The following is a 21,110-nucleotide window of genomic DNA, read 5'->3' as shown; positions in this document are numbered from 1 at the left end:
CTTCCTGGGCAGCCCATTCCAATGCCTCACAACCCTCTCAGTAAAGAAGTTCTTCCTAATACCCAACCTAAAACACTCCTGATGCAACTTTAGCCCGTTCCCATTTGTCCTGTCACCAGGCACATGGGAGAACAGACCAACCCCCACCTCACTACAGCCTCATTTAATGTACTTATAGAGAGCAATAAGGTCGCCCCTGAGCCTCCTTTTCTCCAGGCTGAACAATCCCAGCTCCCTCAGCCACTCCTTGTAAGACTTGTAATATCAGTCCATATTCCATATCAGTACAGGAGAAGGGCAGGTTAATCAGCTGTGTAAACACCCCTGAATAGTCTGGCATGGGCAGATCCTGAGAAGCAGAGGTGGGAGAAGCCACAGGATGCTGAACAAAGGTGCTTTTTGTTAGAAGACACATGTCCGCATCTACCAGATGTTGCAGTGTGACCTGTCTTCTTATATCTTGTGGATCCTGAAATTCCATATTGTTATTGCACATCCTAAATACTAATATGATTTTATTACTGAGTTGAGGTCTATCCAGTTTAACCAATTTAGGTGTTCAAGCTGAGCAACCTTTTTCATTACTTATGTAAGCTAGTGACAACTTCTTCCAGTCCCGTGTCTCTTTCAAAAGCAGAAAGAGCCTAACTGGGAGTCTTCCAGAGTCCATATTCATCTGAGCAATAACAGGGAGATAAGTTTTATACAGGGACACTACTTTAACCAAAAAGAATATTAATGCATTGGATAGGAAGTCTTCCTGTATGTAGGAAGGAATTTCATGATGCTTGAGCCTGGTAGATTGGTCTTCAAGAAAGAATATTTTGTCTGGGTATACTAGCATATCTATCTGGTGGCATGTTTTCCATGGTGTCTTTCAAGGCAGCTTCTTGTACAAACACAATCTGAGTGGCATTTGAATTTCTGGCACAACTGCATTGACCGTAACACCTATCAGGAAGACAGTCTCCAGAAGGGATGCCTTCCGAGTATTGCAGTTAGAAGTGTTTCATGTGGGCAAGGATGGTGGAATACCACTCCACTGGCAGTATTTGGATTTCATAGCCACTTAGTGGATTGGCAATTAGTTTTCTTACAACAGAGAATTTTGCTTCACATGCAAAAGTTTCAGGTACAAGGAGGAGAGAGACAACTTGTGTCAGCTGCCATCTCTACTGTGGGAAGGACAGAGTAAGTCCATGGAGACTCATTAAAACATTTTTTTCTTATAGCCAGACATGGCAAAATAAAAAGGATTGGGGATAAGGACAAAACCACCATGCAATTTTTTTCCAAACAATTTTGGAAACCTCCAACTCACTTTCACTTGTGACATAAGCCAGGATTTGAACCTGGGTCTCTTTGGGGGTAGGTTGGCCAAATCCATTTTGTCATGGTTTTATTTTTCCATTATGCCATCTGATTTGCTGGTTACTTAAGGTCACTTGTTCCTATTATTTACTTGTTGAAGGGGATAGACTAGATAATGTATCTAGCTCTTTTTCAGATGTAGTTATGTTTAACTGATTTGATTACCAAGTTGTCCTATTCTGCATATGAGAAAGAATCAGGAATGTAGTAGAGAGTTTGAGGAACCTGCTCAGCACTGGAAGGGTCCACTAAGGATTGTCTGGGCCAAAATTTGTGGTCTGGGAGCTTCATGCTCTTCAGGTCTTTCGGAGCCACATCAGACATACAGCCCATGTGTCTGAGTCATGAGGGGGCCATGAAGTGGCTGGGGCATCCACACAAAAGTCAGGACAGCAATGCCGACTGCTCCTCTGTCTGCAGAAACACAAAATGAAACAATTATCTGAAATCAATTTGCAGCAGTCCCTATCATTCCCGAATTAAATCTTTCTTTTCCCAGACACCCTCCCTATACAATTTGTATGCTGCTCGACCCAGCAGGGCTGTGCTAGGCCACATTCAGGTGAACCATTGGGTGACACTGGACTTCATGAATGAGTCCACATATGGCAAGAGTCTGTGCAGTACAGACCCTACACAGTAGTTTGGCAAGCTCGCCTTTCATTTTACTGATCTCTAATTGACCCTTTGAGTCACTACAGCAAATATACTCGCCCATATATTGCAAACCCAGTTGAAGCGAGGTAAGACCTGACACTCCTTGTACTGTTGAACTTCGGCTAAGGAACACTGGCCTGAGAAGGATGGGTGGCTCCTCAGATATGCTGTACGGTGACATTTTAGAACACTTCAGCTATTGCCAGGGTCACACAGCCACCTCTGCACATTGAAGGAGTAGTCCTTCCCCTACAGTTACTGGGAAGTGGTTCTGCTCCAGTGCTGAACTGTGCCAGCCACATGGTGCAGAGGAGCAGGGCCTGCCTGCATGGCGTTGGGTACGGGTAAGGTGAGCTCGCTGTTGGGAAGCACTGGAGGGCAGGGGATCCACCACAGCTTTTCCAGACATCATGGGCAGACTCTGAGACAGCCCTTCAGTCCTCCACTTGAACATTTCAAGGAGGATGTTTAGGGAAGGAACGAGGATGACTGTGAAGCATGGGGAGAGGTGATGTAGGTGTAGAGTGTCATTAGGTGACACTCTAAATGTCATAGTGAGGACATGAGTTCAATCTGCAGTCCTAGTCACCTGTGCCAGAAGCTTTGAGGTCTGCATATTGCCTTAAGGGAGAGTAAAATACAAGTGTTTTGTTTTGGCTTAGTTTTGGAGGGGAGAAAGGCATGACCCTTCTGGTTCAGTCAGGGCTGGTACTCATAGGCACTGTAGGAGCTACTGCAGACCACCTCAGACAGAAGGCAATAACAACAAAAAAAACCCTACTTGTTATGTTTTCAATTAATCTGTCCTATTGTCCTCCAAAGCAAGGTATTTTTGGCCACTTTTTGGCTGTATTCAGGGTATGTGATTACATGGCACAGGGAGCATGTCGTCTGCCTCCTTTTGTTATAGTCCCTTGTCCAGTATTGACCAGTCACCATCCCTGCTTTGTTCTCCACCCAGCAGAAAGTGCTTTCAGCAGGAGAGCAGAAGGCAAAGCGCAAAACAACTTTGAAGAAACAAACAGCAATTCTCAGAACTCCAGCGGTAAGTGTGTTCACTCCCTCCTGCTGTACTTTACCACGATCCTCTCCAGGGCAGTATTCAGCTGTGATTGGTGATTATATATCTGGGGAAACTACTTTAAGCTTGCAAACAGAGAGTCTTCCTGGGGTGTTGTCCTCTTGTCAATCCTCCCCAGGTTCCTGCCACTCCAGAGCCTGTACAAATAATGCTCTGAGGATTCTGTTCCTAAGTCCTGGTGCTTTACCATAATTTTTTTCAGTGGGGAACAAAGATGTAGAGAAGGGGGAATATGGATGGACATAAAGCAGTACTCATTCTTTGTCTGTGTGTCAGTGAAGGATTTGTGAAGCAAAACCATTTGGAATATGTAAGAGAACTCTGGGGACCATAAATAGTACGGCAGTGTGCATATTACTGTGATGCTCGCTGTGGCAATATATTTACAAATCACTGTAACTGAAGGCCAGCTGTTTGTGAATTTGCTATATGGAGGTCACAATATTTGAGATGTGTAGATGTGAGACCAGAATTTACCACACTTCTGGAGTCTCTTGAGTTTTAAGTCCAAGTGGTAGTAACTAAATATAACCACTTGCCTCGACAATCTCCTAGACAACACCATTTATACAGTCATCTTTATAACATTTCCATCGTGCTTATCTATCCCCCTGCCTTCAAGTGGGACACTGCTATTCTCTTACACTCCCTAATTGAAGCTTGACAGACAAACCATATGTATTGTAATTTCAGCGATAATTGTAATTTCAGAGATAAATAATATGCCAGTAGAAAAGGCTGGCCTCCCTCCATTCCCATTCAAGAGTACCAAAACACATGGTGTTCACAATGCTGCTAGCTGGAATGGACAGGTAAGGAAAGGGATTTCTCCCTGCAGCAGGTTGCATAGTGTCTGCCTTGGGGGTTTGTCTGTCTCTGAAGCAATTGAGGGGCCTGTACAAGTGTGTTAAAAGGGAATGGAGTGGTGATGGAAAACCCACATGCGGTAGCAGAGTGGGTGATAGTGAATGGGGAAAATTGTTACTGAAATGCTGTGTGTTTTGTTTTGGGGAACAATCCTGTACTAATCCAAGCATTCACCACAATTACAGCTGTTCATTCGGGGACAGAAAAACCTAAAGAAAAGAGATGTAAGCAGAACCCATCAGGTGAGCTTGTCTCTGTGTTTCAGGCCTTTATACTCTCTAGTCCTGTTCCAGTTGGGTAGCAGCAGTCAGGAGTGCTTAGGGGCTAGACAAGTCTGTCTTCAGTCAGCCAAACCAGGCTGTTAGACGTGACAGAAGACAGATGCAGTTCACTGACTGCCAAGAGTTGTTAGCCTGACTTGCTGCTCTGAAAGTGGCCACTTGCCTCTCAGCAGGCCTGCTCCCCATGTCTTGTCTGCTGTGGGTAGTATGAGTGCTTTGTCTGAAGGATTTGAAAGCCTGCATGTCTTAAAAACAATATACCATTTGGGCTCCTAACTCCTCTGGGGCCCTTTGAAAACAGCAACCTTAGATTGTTTCTTTTTTTTTTCCTGTCAAACCCTGTAGAGTCTATGTCACCATGGACGAAGGACAGAATTATCTCCCTTCATATCAAATAGCTTATCCCTAAAGCCAAGAATGCTGCATTGTAAAACCTTCTGGCTGCAAACATTCTCATGATAAATGTTTCAGAAGTGGAAAAGAACCCGTAGCATGGAAAAGGTTCCAGGAACCGCTGACAAGAAGCACACAGAAAAATAGAGTGGCTGTATTGAGTAGTCTAAGAATTTAGTTCTGTCTGAACTGCTGTTAAATACTAACCCATTGTTGCTATGACACATTTCACAGACTCTCCCTACCATCTCCTTGTACCAACTCACATCATAATCATCCTTCTGAATCTGTTTTCTCCAACATTTGAAGCACACGAGTAACAGCTCGCAGTAAAAAAAAAAAAAAGAAATTTTTACAAACTGAGTAGTGAGTTCAATACAATTTGTTCATCTTCTGTCATTGTTAGAAGAGTTTCTGCCTGCACCACAGCTATAGTCAGTTAATTTCCGTGGCTTAGTCTAGGGCCTGACAGACTGCAGGGGAGTTACAAAGTGCTCACCAAAACTGTTGTTTGAGCCAGGAAACCTGAGGAACTCTAGTGAGCTGCTCAGGACTGGTTTGAAGGGCGTTAGTCTGTGGTTGGAAATGCTTCTTTTCTTCGTTAGGCAGCTGACACACTTTTCAAAGCCAGACTGGTGCATGGGGATATATAAACTTCTTCCCTTTTCTCCTTTGAGTCCATCTTTGTGCTACTTCTTTATTGTCCCATTCGGTGCTCTTTTCCAGCTCTCCCACCGAGCCATCACCTCTTTTAGTTCTTCATGTTTCTCAGTAGTCTGAATGTTCTAACAGATAGCAGCCTAAGTGGCCATCAGTATGTCCCACTGTGAACGACACTGGTGATGAGAGAGGCCATAGGAAGCTCTGTGAGCATCTGTGTGCTTGGATGTCAAGGCAGAGCTCTCTGTAACTTCATTTTTGAAGAGCTGCCGTGTGGCTGTGTTGTAATATATGGGACAAACTCTGTGTGGCTCAGTGTTCACACGTGTGATGTGAACTATCAGAGTAACTGGCATTGTCAGCTTGTCTTCTCTTGTGCTCAGGCAGCAGAATTCATGCAGGCAGGGAAGCAGCTGGTGGTAATGTGCTGAGAATGACAGGACGGACACTGCCCTCCACTCCTGTCTGCTGCTCATCACCAAACTCTGCTGCTGTAAAGATCAATCCCCAGGTTTGGGGGGTAAATCCAGGACCTAGTTGAGTAGCCTGAGAGCTGCATGGTTTGGCCTCGTGAAATGCTTGATTCCCTGTAACATTTGCTTGTGGAGTATGTGAGTTTTGTGTCACAGGCTCAGCAGTGGTGATAAAGAAGGTGACAGCATCTTTTTGGGCCACCCAGCTGGGTGCGTTATACTCCATGTCACCTTGCAAACTTGCAGTGCCACATGTCCAAAGGAAAAAGACAATGAGGGGGAGGACAAGCAGAGCAAGGTCAGCAGCTAAAGCCACCTAAAGTAGATGTGGAAGCAGTACTGTAGGGAGACCTAAGTGGGAGTAAGACAACTAGAATGGAAAATCAACATGTCTCATCCCTGCACACAACCCCATTCCTTGTCATAATGAATTTAAGTAACCAGTATCCTTATCTGAGAAATCTGTCATCTCACTGCCCATAGAACAGCAACAGGACCTGTTCTGCTTGGCAAAGCACTGCTTCCTGGCTGTATTTGAATCTGTCTACTCGCAGGTCATTTTTCCAGCAGGGCACGATACAGGCTCAGAGTGGATAGAGAAGGCACCTTTTTGCTGCTGCCCACTTCCTGAAAGGGAGAGTGTCCTTTGTGTTAGTGGGAAAGAGGCTCAACAGCCTCTTGCTTTTTGATAAAAGCTGGAAGTTTCACAGTGCTTTGAAATTATTCTCTGCTAAAGTATGTAGATGGCTTCCTAGTGCTGTCTCTGGAGCACAGGCAGCCTTGCGGATGTCCCTGGTCACATGAAGCTTGTGTTTATTCGCTGCTGAACTAAGCAAGGTCCAGAAAACAATGGCATGACCTGATTGTGAAAGATGGAGTTGGCTTGTTGCAATGCTGTTAATCATCTAAAGTGTAAAGGTGCTTTAAAGAAAACACTTGGTGATGGTCATTTTGCTGAGTTTTGACATGTGTAGGATTTTTCTGTACTAAATTCTCAAAAGGCCAAAAAGTATTTGAAGGCCAGTTTGAGAAATATTCTTCATGGAAAAGGTATTGATTATCAGCCTGAGCAAGGTAAAAAAAAAAAAAAAGCCCTAGAAAAGGGCAAGCCTGTGTTGTGTTCAATGGGGAAGGCTTGTTGCTTTTTTTCTCCCCTCTTCCACCATGCACACCCACAGCAGGCAAAGCAAAGTTGGCTGGTCCAGCAGCGACACAGTGTGTAACCAACAGTGTGTACTTTCCAAACTTCTGGATCTCTGTTTTCTTGCTTCTTACCTGACTTCAGAAAGCCTCAGGGACGGATGAATGAAACTACAAAACCTTGAGGTGAAATTAAAAAAAATAGACAAAAAGGAAAAACTAAAGTTCTTTAGTTCAGATATCTTAAAATACTACCATTAAAAGAAAAACAAACAAACAAACAAACAAAAAAAAAAAAGAAAAATGACATTATTCACTGATGTCTAAACTTGGTAGACATTATTAATGCAAAAGATTCAACGTTTAAAATTACGTAGGGAATTGGGAAGTATTTTAACTTCAAGGTTGATTTAAGCTGTATAAATATGTCTCAGTTTCATCTACTGCATCAGGTAACTATTACTTTTAGAAATTCTAGTGAAATGTTAGTATTTACAGTTTTTAAAATGTCAGTGCTCTTAATTCATGTTTACACAAGATAGCTTTTATTTCCAGCAGCATTGCAGTGTTTATTTCAGACTGGGTAGAGGGACAAGGAAAATGTCTTTTTTGTTTTTTTTGAATCAGTTCATGCCATGTTGAGGCAAGATTAAGACAAGAAAAAATATATGATTTCCTCCTTTAGATTTATAAGTAAAAAATAAATAAATTTGAAAAGAATGAGAAGTGAGAAATATAAAAGTTGTAGGACCAAATTTTAAATGTATGCTTATTAGAATTTTCTGAAATGACAGATTAGCTAGTCTGTCATTTCCAGATCTTACATGCTGTATTTCTTTTTAGTGGCAGTTGAAAACGTTTTTCAGTACTGCACTTTTACTTTTGCACCTATGCAGCACACTTATGATAGTTCTGTTCAACTAATACAAATGCCTTGTCAGATGCTGTGTATATACATTAGGTAACAATGTATCTATACACCTAGTAGCAGCATGGCGCTATTTCAAGTGGAAGGATAATTATAAATGTCTCATTGACTACTTGACATATAAAAATAAGGTTTTTAGCTTATGTTAAAAAAGGTAATCAAATAGAAATAGATAGTGTGATTGAGAGGTAGTGTGTTTTTCCTGCGTAGCAACAGAGCACCTAACCTTCGGTTGTTTAGAAATGGCAAAAAGGCATAATGCAAATGAATTTTAAACTCTTGATATAAATCTCTTCCAAAGCTTTCTTTGGTGCTGACAGGAGCAGACATGATGTCTGCTTGAGTCCCCTGTGCAACTTCCAATTGCAGTAAGAGGAGTCCCGTTCCCAGTCTTGCCCCTGCCATGCCCAGTCCCGTAGTATAGCAGAACGGAGACACCCAGCAGTGGCTGTGGCCAGACTTCGGGGATGGAGCAAGTTACATCATTATGATGAGACTGTTGTCAGCGTCACTGTGTGTTCATGAGACTTAAGCAGATGTATGATCTCACTACAGAGTAAGGATGTTCAGGTCCTCAAACTGCCAGCTAGTCCAAAAAAATCTCTTTTGCACTGAAAGTGCAAGTGGTTGTGGTGCACACAGAGAAGGAGTAAACTACCTGTGTTAGAAACACTGGGGCCTTCCTTCTCTGCTGTTGGACATATATCGTCTTCTCTTTCTTTGTAGTCCAGAGTTCATACAGCCTGTCTAGTTGGATTTCCTCTGGGAAGACTTGTGGCTTTTAGGCTCATTTTTGGTGGGTGAGTGCAGTGTTAATGCTCAGGGCATAGTAATTCTTGATAGTTAATTATAGTCTTGTGTTCGTGCAACCAACCCCTACACCTCTGCCTCCTGAGATGCACCTGACTGTCTTACAGGTTATGTTAGCTGGACCAAAGCTCAAAATACAAATCCCATGCAAAAGTGCACTGACTCATCTTTTGGTAAATCTCTTTCTCACCTAGTGGTTGGTTTGTGAATGGTAAGAGCCTGATACTCCTACCTTTCTGCAGAGTTGGAAGGGCACTGTTGCCTGCTAATGCTTGAGTCTGAGGAGTGAGGAAATCAGGAACTTGTCATTATGTGAGTTTCCACATTGTCATAACTGACCTGTGCAGAGCACAGGTAATTCTGACTACAGGGCAATTAAATTGCACATGCATGGAGTTGCATTTTTTCAAAGCAGATGAAAAATTATGTGCCCAGGTGAAAGATTGCCAACAAAGTGCAGTTCTCACCACTAACAGAAGAGCAGCAAATGTAGAAGCCTCTGTCAGGAAGAGTCACTTTGCTCTGTCGCTTATATATGAGTGCCTGTGTCCACTGGCCATTTGCATGGAATTGAGTTTTCTTGGAATTCACTGTTTATTTCTGGTGCTGCATTCATTTATGCTGCTCTGAACTTGTCTTGTTGAACAGGTAGACAGGAAGAAAGATACCTGGGTTAAAATAACCACTCAGCAGCACGTCTCTGTGGGTGAAATCCCACCAACTGCTCAGTGATACAAGCTCCGGATTGCAGTCTTCAAGGACAGATATAGTGCTTGGGCTGGACAGGTCACTAAAGAAAGGTCCACTGATAGATGAATGTATGGACAGAAAAAGGTGAACTTGTGTTTTGGTATTGCCTGAAGAGTCTGTGGTGTGAAGGATTAGCAAATCCTCCAGAGCAAGCCAGATTATCATGGATCAATCTAACTGTTGACACTTAGGTTAATTTTACTCATTGTAGTTGGCTTTAGCTGGAATTGACTATGCTGAGGCAGGGGCATTACAGTGCATGGATAATAAAGTGGACTGTAATATAAATATCAGAAAAAATCCCAAGTCTTTCTTCACTTAAAATAACATAGTAGCAATGCTTACTGTGTGGCCTGAATTCACATTTCAAACTGACAACATTATTTATATATAGGAGGTCAAGAATAAAAGTGAGACTGCATTAAGCCTTATGGGTGGAAAACAGAAGAGTACGTTGAGAACATGTTGGGGTGTATTAAATGGTGTATGCCTCTGCTGTGTGCCTCTTCCAGGTTCACTTCTGGGTGGGGGGTAAAATGTTGGTTTTTGGCCCTCAAAAGCTTACGCACTCTGGGGTGCTGAGAAAGCCCTCTAAACCCTGAGGCTGTGGGACCTTCCAATGAGCATCCATGTGTTCACTGTGTAAGCACGCTTCTCAAAGCAGAAGTGGAGAGCATAAATAATGAAAAAGCGGTACCCAGAGTAGCATGCCCTGTTCACCTTCTTGGCAGGACCAGATCAGGAACCTGCTTTAGTGAAGGTCGTCCTCCAGATGCAGACCTCATCAGCTGCAAAAGGCACTCTGAGTAATAGAACTGTGCTAAGCAGTCAGCAGCGGTCTGTATCATGTTAGTGTCTTCCATACATACCCTTTCCATAGCACTGTCTATTCATGTCTTTGCCTAGCATCATCCATGCCTTCGTTGTCATTCCTGACCAGCTGGCTGCCAGCTGAAGCCATCTTCAGCACAGGTCCTCCTCGTAGCGCAGTACTTATCATGAAGCCTCACCGTACTTTGCCTATGGGGTTAAAAAGAGACTCAGTGAAGCTTGCCTTCTAAGCAAACCACTCCAAGTCCATCAGCCCTTATTCACTGATGGATCAGTTCATAACTTTGGACCTGAGACTATTCCAGAAATGAACTGGATCGGTGACTGAATAATTAGCACTAGTGGTTTCTTCCCCTCTGCAGGGGTTTGGCACTAAAGGATCTCACCTGGAAACTGCACGATGTCTGAGGTGCTGAGAATCACTGCTTCTGCTCCAGTGCACTGTGGGGTAGATGCAAATAGCCCCTAGCTGACCAAGGGCTCATTTGAGAACCCAGGGTATCCATTTCTTTCAGTCATATCTCAAAGACAGGAAGTCTGCAAGGTGTGTTTGACAGAAGATGTGTATTCTCAGCCAGAAATAACATACACTAGTTAGGAACTGCCTACTTTGGCCTATCATCCAGTGAGGCTGAACCACCCCCTTTTTCCTTCCCAGCTTGACTTTGAGGAGGGTACATGGTGAATCTGGAAATTTGCACCTGGAGCCACAACAAAGGCATTTGTAGAAGGTTTCTTGCCCCCTCAGTTTTTCTTCTCCTGGCCCTCACCACTTGACTATTCCCATTACTGTAGCACAGAGTGTATGTTAAACCTCTGGACCTTTTGAAATGGGAAGGAAAGATGCAGATGCCCAGCCAGTTGGCAAGACACTGAGAGAAAGTTCACAGCTGGACGTGTTGTAGTTTGTGGTACGTGGAGAGCCCCATCGTGCCACAGTTAAATCTGGAAGTGCGGAGAAAGGATAAGGATCGGTGAGTAGATAGGCAGAGCTGTGTAGCATGCAGCAAAGTCTCTGCCAGTCTCAATATTTAAATCTCTTTCTTTTTTGCAGAAACCGCAAGTCCCCTGATTTCAAACCCTTTCCCGCTTTTACAAAGTAAGTGTGATGGATGTCTGTGGTGCGCATAGGCAGGGACTTCCACCTGCAGCCACACTGGCCTGCCCTCTTAGCATTTTTCATGAGTAAATGATTTTTTATTACGAGTCCAGTTGTCAAGGAATGAAATGCCTCACTTTTGTGGCTCTGGTTTCAGGTTTAAATGCAACAGCAATCCTTCAGGGTGTTTCAGTGCAGTGTGTAGCTGCTAGACCATTCGCACTCACAGCCTTCTGGGAGCAAAGCTTTGTGAAGTATACCAGTAACAGATTTTCTGAGAGACCAAGGCTTGAAGACTAAAAATTAACCCATGTTAAAGTTGCATTTATACAGTGGAAAACTTGTCTTGATTGCTCAGCTCACAAAACGCCTTTCCGGAGACAGTTCCCATTGCCCGGAGAGCACAGCTGAGGAGTGAGAGCCCAGGGCATGGTGCTGAGACAGCAGTGGGTGAAGGAGAGCAGGTATGGATGGGTGGATGCAGGCAGTCTGCCCCGTGTCCCTGATGTTTCCAAGAGGTGGAACTTCTTCCTTTGTCTTACAGTGGGGTTTGTTACTACTTGGCTTGTGTCTGTATTGTAGGGGTGGTGCTGTCTGTGCCAGCCCCGTAATCCCGGACTGATGTCCCTTCGCATGGGACAGCTCTGAGTGCTGCACCCTGAGCATGGCCACGGTGCCAGAGGACACTTGTTCATTCTCCAGTTGCAAATCTGAGAAAAAAATCACAGTTTTATTTAGAACATGACAGTTCATATTGGAAAAGAAATCAAATTAGTGCCAACAAATGTAACAGTCATGATGCACTCAGGGATCACCTTTTTAAAGCATGCTGTGTAGCACTTCTTTTACTGAGATGGGCAGAAATGATGGAAGTTCTGTTTTCAAGAAACTTGCACCTATTTTTGGGTGTGATGGCATTTTCATAGAAACGTAGAATCATTTTGTTTTGAAAAGACCTCCAAGACCATCAAGTCCTACTGTTAACCTAGCAGTTCCACTAGGAGAGTGCTGCTGTCTCAGATTTGTCGTTTCAACAGTTTGTGAGCAAAGTATTCAAAGATGCAGTTACTAAAGCTATAGCCGATGGAAGCACTGCGGGAAAATGCTGAGAACTTTTCCCTGCAGTTCTATATTTGGTTTTCATCAAAATGTGGACAGAGGTGTTGAAATGTAGGTCCTTTTTGTAGAGGAGAGAGTTGCCTGGGGGCCCACTCCCTGCACTGCCCTCAGTTGAGAGCTGGCTGCTGTGTTCTACTTGTGCATGGTCAGATTTAGGCATTTTCTGTTGAATGGCAGGAAACTTTGTGTTAAACGCCTTCAGCTCATGTTCACTCATGGCCACAGACCTCTCTTCTCTGGTTTAGATATGACATGGGCAGTTAACGTGGGAACTGGAGTGCACAAATGCTATTTTTTCTTTCTGTTGGCTTGCTGTCTTGCTCTGGAGCCTTGTTCACTGGATATATATATTTAAAGCACTAATAAATGTGTCTAATAATAGCCCTGGGGAAAGATGTTGGACTTGGTGTTGTATGGTTGGGTTTGATGACATTAGAGGTCTTTTCCAACCTAAATGATTGTATGATTGTAAGTTGTGCAGATGATGACAGTTCTGTGTGGCTTGGGAGCCTTGAGGAGTCTTCAGCAGCTGCTGGCGTGTCAGGTTGCTGTGAAGGTGTTTTCAGAGAACACCCGGCCAGCTGCTGAGGACAGCCCAGTAGCATGCCTTGTTCAGAGTGGAGAAGGACCTGTCTTGCAAAGGAGATGGGTCTTCTGGGAAAGTGTGCTTTTGGGCCAAAGGAGCGCTCTGCGCCCAGCATCCAACACCCTGCGCACCACAGACAAGTGTCTCATTTTTGGGAAGAAAAGCTCTTCAGTGCGTGATAGAGAGCCAGACACCATTGCTTGGGGATGCTGCAATGCTGAACCTCCAGTCTGAGCTTGCAAGAGGCCATTAGAAACGCAATGGATGGGTGTTCGTAGTCTGCTGGCACCGCTGTGTTTGTGCTCTGCAGCCCCTTGTCAGCACAGGAAAACTCAGAAATGAGAGTCAGGATCCACTGAGGCTGGCTGCAGAGGAGTCTGTTGTGGGAGCTGTGGGGGAATGGGGCCAGGCAGTGAGGAGGGGGGTGGGAGGTGTTGGTTGGTGGATAGATAGCGGGGGACTGCTGTTGGCGCTGTTCACCCAGCCGCCTGTCAAAGTTGTACACACTCTGTGGCACCACATGGACAGTTCTGGCCCACGCAACATTTGCTATTTCTTGCACAGACTTTTCACTGCCAGATTTAGGCTACAGGCTTGCAGAAAACTTCTGAACACATGGCAACAACACAGAGCCAAAGAGGCAGCAGGGCTGGTGTGGCCATCTGAACTCCACAGTTCATTATTTCATAGCCTTTTTGTAAAGACTCACCCCTTCAGCAACAAAGCTTGGTGCATGCAGCTTGGCTATATGTGAGATGAGGCAGAACACGGAGGACAGGAGATGCACAGAGCCTTGACTCTGTGAGGCTTCCTGCCCGGCAGCATGCCTCATGCAGAGCCACTTCCCTGCTGCTGCACAGGTTCTCCAGCCTTCCCTGCTCCTGCACCGATGGTGCAGGAGCACAAGGAATTGTGGCTGAACATCCAACCACGGGTGAGCTCAAGCTGTATCCCAAGGCCTGCAGAAAAAGCAGCATCTCTGCTGCCCCAGCTTCATGGCTCTGGTGTTTGCTGCGTGGAAAACTTGCTTTCTGCAGGTGGGTTTCTGCAGGATAGCAATAGCAGATTTTGTTTTCTGAGCAGTTTAGTGACGTGTGAGAATGCTGTGCTATGCATTTAGAGGCAAATATTGTGAGATTTTTTTGGTCAGTTGGTTAATGCAAAGTTTTTGCAAGATGCTCATGTGGCAGTTGGCCAGAGTCTGCCACATGAGAAGAGCAGGACCTTGTGCCTAGATCAGTGCCTGGCAAGCAAAGCAAGAGCCGCCCAAACCTGGGATATCAGCCTGTAAAAGGGGAGACTCTGGGGCTCAGCAGGCAGCGTTCAAGAGTCATGAATCAGCAGCCTCCTCCTGAGAGCAAGGAAGGAGCCAGGGCACTGCGTGTCTGTGTGAAATGGGATCCAGCTGCCCTGTTGCCTGAGCGCCTTGGCTGGGGGCTGACAGCTCCTTGCAGTGACGGTCTGTGGGGGATGACAGCTGGTTTTTAGCCCCAGCTATAGCAGCTCATGTCTAGCTTGGGAGACCTGTGAGTGCAGGATCTCTGCATGCCCACTGGGAATCTGACAGGTGCTGCCCACCTGCACAGAGTGGCTGCACACATGCAGGTTCTTATTGAGGGCTTGCTCAGTTCATGTTGCTGGTAAAAGACCCTCAAACACGGGACTGGTGTCATGCTGCTGTGCCACACAGGCAGCAGCGTTGAGAGTTTGGGGTGCAGGGGGGAAAAGCCGGCAGGGAGGTGCTTGACCCCTGTCAAGCCCTCGCTGCCCTCAGCAGTGCTTGCCCTGCTCATAGCCCACCTCCTGCACCAGCCCAGGAGACCTGGGGCTCTGGGAGCTGTGGTTAAAGATGTGAACAGGAGCTCCAACCCACTGAACAAGTGTGCAGCAGGAGACCAGCTGGCACCAGAATGTGCTCAGCAGCTGCCCAGGGGAATGCAACTAGAGGAGCTTGGAGGAAGGAAAGCCCCCTCCTCCCCAACCCACACCAAGGGGCAACGTGTTGCTCCTGCCATGACTCCTGGCCCCCTCAGCTGTGGAACAGCAAGAGGAATTGGTTCCGGAGAAACAAGTAAGGGTTTGAGATCAGGGAGGTGTCCTGCAGAGTGAGATAGACTGCTTGGGAAGTCCTGCTGCAGGCTGGAGAGCTCTGAGCTGTCTCTCAGCTGACTATGTAGCTGCTGCTCCAGCTTCATTCGTTCACAAGGCCTGCTTTGGCAGCCCAGAACAATTAAGGCTGCTGGAGGGCACAGGTATTCTTAGGTGGTTGGAGCAGGCAGCACAGATGGGTCACAGCTTTCCTCGTAGCACCACCAACAAAGCTGAGAGGGAAGGAAGAGGTTCATTGATGCAAGCAGTCTGGGCATGGACTGCTCTCATGGGTCCCTTGTTGAGCCCAGACCACCCGATGGAGAACAGATCCCCTCTGCGTGCATTAGACCTCAGTCTGAGCAGGGGGAAGGGAGCTGAAATTCCCCTACAGAAGGGAAAAGCAGAAGTCCCGCAGTGGCATGGAAGGGGCTGTGCTCCTGGGAAGAAGAAAGGGGCACCAGCATCCAGGTGGTGTTCAGAGTGGTTTTAGCAAAATCTCCAGTTCCCTGTACCTTCAAGTTGCAAGCAGAAATAAAAGGGAGAAGGGAATTTACTCCTGTAAGGGCCAGGAAAGTCCTGGGAAGTAAAGTGAGACTTGAGAGAGTAAGGTAAAATTCCATTTTCACGAGCATTCTGCACATCCAGACTTTTGGATTGTTTGATGAATTTAAGTTTTATCTCTAGTTTTAACTTAACTCATTTTCATTCATGGCAAACTGTAGACTTCTGTGAATCTTTGTCTTAGAAGTATTTAGAAACTTTTCAGCATCTTGAGAATGAGAAATTAGTTTTCAGAAGCAGACAGTGGTTTTGGTACTCAAGCTGGACATTCCTGCAGGAGGCGGTTTTTGTAAATAGGATGAAAATCAACAGGGTTTTTCTAAGAATCACATACGAGAGACCTTTCAGAGTGCACTGAGGACACGGTATGTTGCCATGGCAAAGAGAAGAGCTTGAGATGAAGAACTGGGGTCACTACGTGATGGATGGAGAAGGGAAGAAGCCAGCAGAGACCTGTAGGGAGTGAAGGGGAGCCAGGCAAGGGGAGCGCTAGAAGAAAGATGGCACGGTGATGAAATAGCTGAAAATATAAAAGGAGGTAAATAAAGCAGGTCAGTGAGACGAGATGAGCTGGGAAGGAGTGGTGAGAATATAGTGAAACAGGAGAGGCAAATGAATGTGAGAAATGTGCTGCTTGGAGGCCAGTTTCCTTCCCAGTGAAACATCCTGTAAGTGAGCTTAGGGGAAGCGTTGTGCTAGTGGCTGCTTGGAAACTTGCCTGTAGGGGAATTGCAGAGTTTGTGTGCTTGTTTGGAAGCAGCTAAGTGTCCTTGGACTTCAGCAGTGCTCTGCCACTCCTCTGGCCAAGGTTACCACAGGCAGAGATGGCAGAAGGGAATACATTATCTTTAAAATACATGTGAAGATCTGAAAGTGTCCCAGGGAACCAAGGTTTGAGATCTCTTAATTTCAGACTTGCTGAAGCATCTGAGATGTGCAGCATATTCTGTTCACCCACCTCTGCTGCAGGAAAGGAGGCTCCAGCAAAGCAGTGGGGGAGTGGTAGTCCTGTGAGCTGCCCTGGCTGCACCGCCAGAGCTCTTCTGGCCCTGCCTCCTGCTGCCAGCAACCTTCTGTTAGAGTTGTGACCTCTCTCATGTAGATTAATCATGTGTTAATTGTGGCACTTGAGACATCTCCATCTGAGCAGTCTAGGCTCCGTGAACAGCAGAGACAAATAGGTGCATCTGTAACACAAGTCATCTGACGCTGAAATACACATCTGAGAATGATGGTTTGCACGCGTGTGTGGTTTTCTCTCTGATAAGTACAAAAGGAATCTAAATGGATTAAATTGGACCTCTTACATCATTTTACCGTAACTGACGAGGTGGCTATGGATGGTTTCAACAGAAACAGATAATCCATATTTTAATTTCCCCGGTCCTGAAATGCCTATGTGTGACCCTCAGCTGCCAAATTCCTTGCTTTTCTTCAAAAAACACAGTTCCTTAAGTACAATATTCCCAAACTTCCTCACTGCAGCAAAGCATAGCAATAGACAACACACCAGAGGGCTGTAGGTTCTATGAGAAATGCATGGCAGAGTCTGTAACCTTACAGCTTATAAGTATATTGTATTTTCCTTATCAGTTTCCTGTAGCCATCTGATAAATTCTGTGTTTTGCTACCTAAAATAGACGTCTTACAGCCAAGTCAAGCTTGTACTTTCCAGTATTTTAGCTCTTCTATCCCGGACACCAGTGCTTTTGTTTATGTGCTGTAGATTTCTCTTTGTTGATACAAGAACATATTTTTCCCTTCAGAAGTAGATACAGGTTTCTGGTACACTGTAGCAATAGGCTTTGCTCTGTGTGTGCCAGGTATTTATATGCAAGGTTGTTGATTGGAAAAACACAAGCATTTAGCATTTCTACTGTTCTAAAACAAATTGCCACAGCATAAATGGTGGCTATGTGCTGGTATATCTGGAAGTCTCAAAACAAACTGCAATGTTAAGATATCTCAGCCACTGTAGTTTGATACTACATCTGTCAACTAATGCATCCAGCTAATAGCAGTTTAAACTGAGCAGCTGCAAACATCTGCTACTAGGTTAACTGAGTGAAAAAAATGCATTTTCAGCATACTCGTTAGAACAGAACTAAACGTATCTCTCAGCTCATGAGGGAGCTCTGCACCCAGCTCTTACCTGACTCCAGCTCATCCACATGACTCTGGCAACACGGCTCTCCTGCTCCGCTCTCCGCCGTCTGGCACAGCTCTGATTTCTGTGCTTCTTCCCCTCCACCTCTGCTTACCTCGGCTGCTGACTGCTGCTGAGCCCAGTGGCACTCACCATTCCCCAGTCTTGCTGTGCTTGACAACAGACACAAAAAAAGTCATCCGCATCCCCATGTGGCACTTCTCCATGTCCCAACTTCTGAGCAACAGGATTTTTACAACCCAGTGCTCCTTGCCTTACTCACAAAAGACAGCAGAAACTGGATTTTGACAAAAACGGATGCAAAATGCATTCACCGTGCTTTGAGGCGTAAACAAGAACAAGGATAAGCATAAAACAGCCTGCAGCAGGCATGAGCTAGTGAAGCCCAGTTGGTCTGCAGCCTCTTGAGGCTCTGCGCAGATTCACTGATACCCGACGCATGCACACACGGCAGGTGCTTCGCTTCAGTGCTCTGGCAGCTCCGCTGCCTGGGGCCATGTCGTGGCAGTGAAGCAAAAGCACGCAGAGAAACTCCCGGCCCTGGCCCCCGGAGCAGTTGCCCTGGCCCCGGAGCAGTTGCGTGCCCGGCACTTTCCCCACTCCCAGGCTGAGCCCCGCAGGGCTGGCTCTGTGGACTCACTGTGACGAGCACATGTGGGCTGCGGCGACACGCACCGGGCCCTCGGGCACTGCCCCGCTGCTGCACAGACTGAAGTACGCACATGTGCTGCTTCCCTGCATACTCTGTATAATTCTTCTGAACTGATTTCTCCCAAACAGAGCCTTACACCTGTGGAGCTTGTGGAATCCAGTTCCAGTTTTATAACAATCTCCTGGAGCACATGCAGTCCCATGCAGGTAAGCAGGGCACCTCGACTCGCTTAAAGCGGAGAATTAAATTCTGCGCTGATGCCTGATGTTGACCCCGTTGTGTGTCAATGGAGCTTCCCGTGCTCACGGTTTCCAAAGCCCCAGTAACTTCACCTGCGGAAAAAAAAAGATACTCCAAGGCTGGAGCACACAGCAGCAGCTGCAGCAGCGTGAGGCTCAGGGTGTATCACAAATACTGCTCCTTTCCCTAGGAAGAGAGGACATGTGCCATTCTAGCACATCAAACTGCTCATTCCCTTTACCCAAAGGTATCTAGGGAATGCTCATTTTGTAAGCATTAATGGTTCTTTCCTACAGCAGATGAAATCGCTCCTCCCACAATCAGGGTAGTACTCACTGAGGCAAACAAAGCAAAAATGCTTGCAGGGCAGCAGAGCTTTTGCCAACACAAGTCCTCTTCTGTGCTTGTGTCTCCTGGAGTTCTGCAAAGGACTGAAATGTGTTCTCAGAAGAATTTGCCATTTCAGCAGTTGGGTTCATTCCCTTCTCAGTTACCTACATTAGAAAATTCTGAGGAGTAGTAATTCAACTACTTTGTTTCTAAGCCACCTTTTTTGTTTTCTGTCTCAATACAGAAGGTTTTAGCATTTCAAAGGCAAAGCTGTTTCAAAGACAGCATTCAGAATATTCAAAAATGTAAAAAAAAGCACATTTTGGATATAAGCAGATTTTTTTTTTTCATTTCTTGATCAAAAATTCAAGTGAATTGATGCAGGTTTACAAATTAATTCACCTTTGCCAGATCTGTGTTCTCCAACAGACAGCTGCTCTGTTGTAGTATACATTCAGTGCTTTGCATTTGTGCTCACTTCACAGGTAAGCCCTGAATAATGTGGCAGGGAAGGACAGATTGCTTGAGGAAAAGCATATATCCTGTTCTGTAACAGTAAATTTAATCAAAGTTTGTATTTTTTTCTTTGTTTTATTTTTAGTCCTAATTGTAGTGGCAGCGTCCCTTGAGTTCTTCATGTGCATGGTTCCTCAGTCAAGCTCAGCTCTTACTAGCAAATCTTAGTGCAGGCTCCATGTGTCGTTCAGCAGCTACTTTATTTATCATCTTTATAATGCCATGGATAGACCTTTAGGGTGACCTGTTGTAAGACAGTGAGCTAAGTTTTATGGATGGTATTTTCTGTTAAAGCGTAAACTGGTTAGTGTGGAGTGCTCGGAAGCTAGGTTATGATGAGGAGCAGTGATGGGACTGGTGTCATTTCTTGGTGTTGGGGTCTGTCCTTGCTGCTCATGAATGGCAATTTGTGCTTGCTTCCTTGTCGTGTCCTGACTGTCCTATTCCTTGTTCTTATCTCTGCTGGGGAAATGCAGCAGTGTGAGTTACAGCTCTTAGTAGGACTGAGGAGAGGAGCTGCAAAGGAGGAACAAAGGCTAAGGTGCTGGGGGGAGAAGGGCAATTCACCGGCAAGCTGTCAAAAGTTTTAAGCTAATGCTGTCTGCAGCTTCTTCCTCTTCTTTTCTTTACAAATGACTAGTGACCTCTGGGCTTGCTTACCTGGCTTGCTTTGAACACAGAATAGAGCCAGAGGGAACAGGTGGCTGTGATCTGAGTCATGCATAGATACACTTGTATTACATGTCACCAGAGATTAATGTCACCTTAGATTAATGGATAAATCCCCTCTCCCCATTTCAGGGCTGTTCCTCTTAAACTCTGTGTTTTACACCTTTCCCTGCTCTGTAAGACACCGTGTTCTGCATGGCTGCTTCCCCCCAGATATCTTGCACTTACTGAAGTGCGTTCCCAAGGCCACTGCCCAAGCTGCCCCCCATGCAAGCAGTCATCCCCACTGTGGTGTCCCTGGGCACAGTGCTTGCCAGGCTATGTGCTCATGCCTCGTCCTCTGGGGAAAGCAGCAGCTTTTCTTCTAGCTCTGTGCAGCTGGAGGCGAACAGTGCAGTATTTGGTGCTGTGGGATGAGAATGAAGAGGCGTGAGAGCCTCAGACAGCCTTGGTGGGTATCTGGTTCTGGAAACCATACTCAAGGAGAGCAGCAGCAGAGATTACCCAGGGTGTGCAGCTACTCTGGATACAGATTTGTTGCCTTTTAGTCTGTCAGAGCTTGCAGATTGGCACATCCAAGAAGCAGCATCAGCACAATGTCTGTGCCATCTGGGGAGGCAGAGGCCTTACAGTCAGCAGAACTGCAGGCAGAGGATCTGCAGTGGGGACGCTGGCACAGTAGCCATTTGTAACAGTCTGTGTGCCTGTGTTCAAGGAACATTTCACGATGGGCATGTGGAGATCCAAAAAGCCCATCCATGTCAAATACTCCCTCAGCTGATGTGTTTGGGACCCAGTTTAGCTTGCTGTGTCTGATGCACAGGGCTAATCTCTTGCA

General features: G+C 45.7%; 1 protein-coding gene across 12 annotated transcripts in view; it reads left to right on the top strand.

Moving 5' to 3' along the window:
* The window catches only part of ZNF618 (zinc finger protein 618), a 179,212-nt gene that overhangs the window by 144,209 nt on the left and 13,893 nt on the right, over positions 1–21,110 (top strand). For 8 of the 12 annotated variants that reach the window (XM_082775711.1, XM_082775707.1, XM_082775710.1 and 5 more), the window contains 3 exons: positions 2,990–3,073; positions 4,162–4,218; positions 18,646–18,723. In XM_082775711.1, the coding sequence (XP_082631837.1) occupies positions 2,990–3,073; positions 4,162–4,218; positions 18,646–18,723 (219 nt within the window). The remainder of the gene's footprint in view (positions 1–2,989; positions 3,074–4,161; positions 4,219–18,645; positions 18,724–21,110) is intronic. The other 4 variants (XM_082775706.1, XM_082775709.1, XM_082775708.1 and 1 more) reach the window with 2 other exon arrangements.

This window comes from Aythya marila (genome assembly GCF_965140915.1).
Source record: "Aythya marila genome assembly, chromosome: 19".
In the NCBI taxonomy this organism is placed as follows: domain Eukaryota; kingdom Metazoa; phylum Chordata; class Aves; order Anseriformes; family Anatidae; genus Aythya; species Aythya marila.
The sequence above is the reverse complement of the archived record's forward strand: the minus strand, read 5'-3'. Positions and strand labels throughout refer to the sequence as shown.